The sequence below is a fragment of the Mus caroli genome, unplaced genomic scaffold (assembly GCF_900094665.2).
Source record: "Mus caroli unplaced genomic scaffold, CAROLI_EIJ_v1.1 scaffold_16808_1, whole genome shotgun sequence".
Classification (NCBI taxonomy): Eukaryota; Metazoa; Chordata; class Mammalia; order Rodentia; family Muridae; genus Mus; species Mus caroli.
In genome coordinates, this window is record NW_018390925.1 from 20,842 (window position 1) to 23,989 (window position 3,148).

The 3,148-nt window shown below is 42.5% G+C and overlaps 1 protein-coding gene across 1 annotated transcript in view; it reads left to right on the plus strand.

The window, feature by feature from the left end:
* LOC110288898 (NADPH-dependent 3-keto-steroid reductase Hsd3b5-like) overlaps positions 1–1,610 on the plus strand; it is a 10,268-nt gene extending 8,658 nt beyond the window's left edge. Inside the window, 1 exon segment of the mRNA XM_021155139.2 lies at positions 416–1,610. Coding sequence (XP_021010798.1) covers positions 416–1,227 — 812 coding nt within the window. The 3' untranslated portion in view covers positions 1,228–1,610.
* The last annotated feature ends 1,538 nt before the right edge of the window (positions 1,611–3,148 follow it).

Consider the following 3,148-nt stretch of genomic DNA (forward strand, 5'->3'; position numbering starts at 1 on the left):
ATTTAAAACCCCACTGTTCTATAATCTAGTAAAATGCATGATGATTAGTAACTCTTTGCTTTCATTTGGTGAGGGAGTCCTTTTTAAATAAATTTTTAATATATTCCTTATAAATTGAGAAACCTTATAAATTTAATATATTCCTTATAAATTTAATATATTCCTTATAAATATATTCCTTATAAATTGAGAAACCTCAATTTGTAAATCTGGAATTCTCTCCTTTCCAGAATATACACGTCACCTCTATTAATTTCAGAGTGAATATTTCCTATAGAATAGTAGGTTTGAGTCACTATCAAGTGGAAATATATTTAGCCTCTGTTGGCCCTGGGACGGGTTCCAGTCTGACCCCATTGCGACAGTGGCCCTTTGGCTTATTTCCTAGCAATGATTGTGAGCTTCCTATGTGCAGGTACTCAGCTCCTATTGGATGCTTGTATGGAAGCCAGAGTGCCAACATTCATCTACAGCAGCTCAGTAATTGTGGCTGGACCAAATTCCTACAAGAAGATCTTCCTGAATTGCCATGGGGAAGAGCATCATGAAAGCACATGGCATGATCCATACGCATACAGCAAAAAGATGGCTGAGAAGGCAGTGCTGGCAACAAATGGGACACTCCTGAAAAATGGTGGCACTTTGCATACTTGTGCCTTAAGACTCCCTTTCATCTATGGGAAAGAATGCCAAGTCTCTTTGACCATTGTGAAAACAACACCGAAGAACAACAGCATAATTAAGAAAACTGCCACATTTTCCATAGCCAAACCAGTGTATGTGGGCAATGCAGCCTGAGCTCACATTCTGTCTGCCAGGAGCCTACAGAACCCCAAGAAGTCCCCAAACATCCAAGGAGAGTTCTATTATATCTCAGATGACAGCCCTCACCAAAGCTATGATGATTTAAACTACACCCTGAGCAAGGAGTGGGGCCTATGCCTTGATTCCAGCTGGAGACTTCCTCTGCCCCTGCTCTACTGGCTTGCCTTCCTGCTGGAAACTGTGAGCTTCCTGATACGTCTAGTCTACAAATATAGGCCACCCTTTAACTGCCTCTTGATCACAATGCTAAATGGCATGTTTACCATTTCCTATAAGAAAGCTCAGCGTGATCTGGGCTATGAGCCACTTTTCAGCTGGAAGGAATCCAAGCAGAAAACCTCAGAGTGAATCGGAACACTAATGAAGCAGCACAGGGAGACACTACACAATAAGTCACAGTGATATGTGGAGGAAGAGGACATGGCCCTGGGTGTTATCAAGTCCTCCAGAGAGGGACTTAGAAACAACTCAATTCTTAACAATTCCATTTTATGCACTGCCGAACTTGTTTTTGGGTCACCAGCAACCTTGCAATTCACTGGCCCAGTCATACATCATCAGTCCTAAGCACTTGCCCAGTAATGCACAGGCTGTTGTGACTCAGATGCTGTGACCCAAGAATCTGTGGCTGGTACTGAATTGCCTAGAACCTCTTGTAGGATAGAATTTCATCAGGACTTCCACATCTCCCTTCCATGTACCAAAGCATTGCTTGTCTTGGAACATTTTGATACCTTTATGAAGCTCAAAGAACAATAAAATGTTTTAATGCTTAATGTGGAAAAGGTGTGTGTTTGGTCACTCCAGTGGCCAGCTTTCTTTTCTATATCCAGTTAAGTCCATAGTCAGTGTTGGTGAACCTGACTCCTACTTAGTTGGGCACAAGCCTGGGCCAACCATCTAATCTACAGTGCTTCGGTATAGCATTGCCAGATCACAGACAGAATCTTGCTCCTTGTCTTAGGAAATTAAAACTCNCCTCCCTCTGAGTGGTTGAGCTCACACTGGTTGTACGGGGGTGGGAGCAGGGTACAGCACAACCCTAGAGCATAGTCTATACCTCTAGGGCAAGTCTACCTTCTTTTTAACAACAAGACTCTCTAGAACCAAAAGAAGCCTTGAGAAGTACCCAGNAGGTCATGGGCACCATAACAAACAGCCCCTGGCTGAAGGAATGATATGAGAGTCTCCTTCAAATGAACATCCCCCCCACCCCCGAAAATGTATTTACTACTGAGTCATAGTGTGAAAATCTACTATCCGTGGCTCTAAATACAACTGCCGGCCCCTCTTGTTTCATCCATTTCCCATCTTCTTTCTCCTTTTTTCCTTCTATTGACTTAGACTCTTTCACTGTTCCTCTCTCTCTCTCTCTCTCTCTCTCTCTCTCTCTCTCTCTCTCTCTCTCTCCCTCTTCCCACCCAGTCAGTATCTCTTGGCAGAGGAAGCCAGTCAAGATAGGTTTGAGGTCTTTCATGATAATGGTGTTGGTAGCTTACCTCAAATCCCACATCTGAATGAAGCCCAGTCTATTCCACCAGACAGTCCCAAACTGAACGAGGTGTGGGGGCACCATGTAGAGGGAACAAAACTACATGTCTCTTGTAACACCTGGGAAGGCAGATTGGAGCCTCAATTTCTACCCCTCCCATTTCTGTCTGTCTGTCTTTCTGCGTGTCAGTCAATCAATCCATTCATTATCTATCTGTCTGCTTATGTGTATATGGATATTTTGACAGTATATATGTCTGTGCACTTAATAAATACATGTCTGGTACCCTCAGAGGGCAGAAGAGAGTTTCAGATTCCATGGAACTGGTTTACTGACAGTTAAGTCACCTGCCTGTCATATGATATCATAGACAGAAGTAAAATCTCACCCAACATCAAAATTTCTTTCTTACCCCATATTAAGTACTGTTTATGGGATGTAATGTGTATAGATTAGAACTGAGCTCCCATACCACAGTCAGGAGGCAATCCATGCTGAAGTTCTATACAGCAAACCAAACCTAAGAGTCCTGATCACTACAATAGACAGAGTTGAGAGAGAGAGAGAGAGAGAGAGAGAGAGAGAGAGAGAGAGAGAAGCACCATTTCACACAGGCTAGTAACAGAGTAGGAAGACCACTTTGTTTCTCATTAACAAAGAGACAATCTGTATTTCCTTGCCCCTGTCATATCAAGAAATTTTAATTCAGATTACTGGAAAATGTTCTATGGTATAAAAGGAGGAGTTGCGTGTTTCTGGAAATAAAGTAAATTTCAAGGGAGATCTCTAACCACAGTTTGTTATACATTTGTGTTGTGACTCCTTCATGCA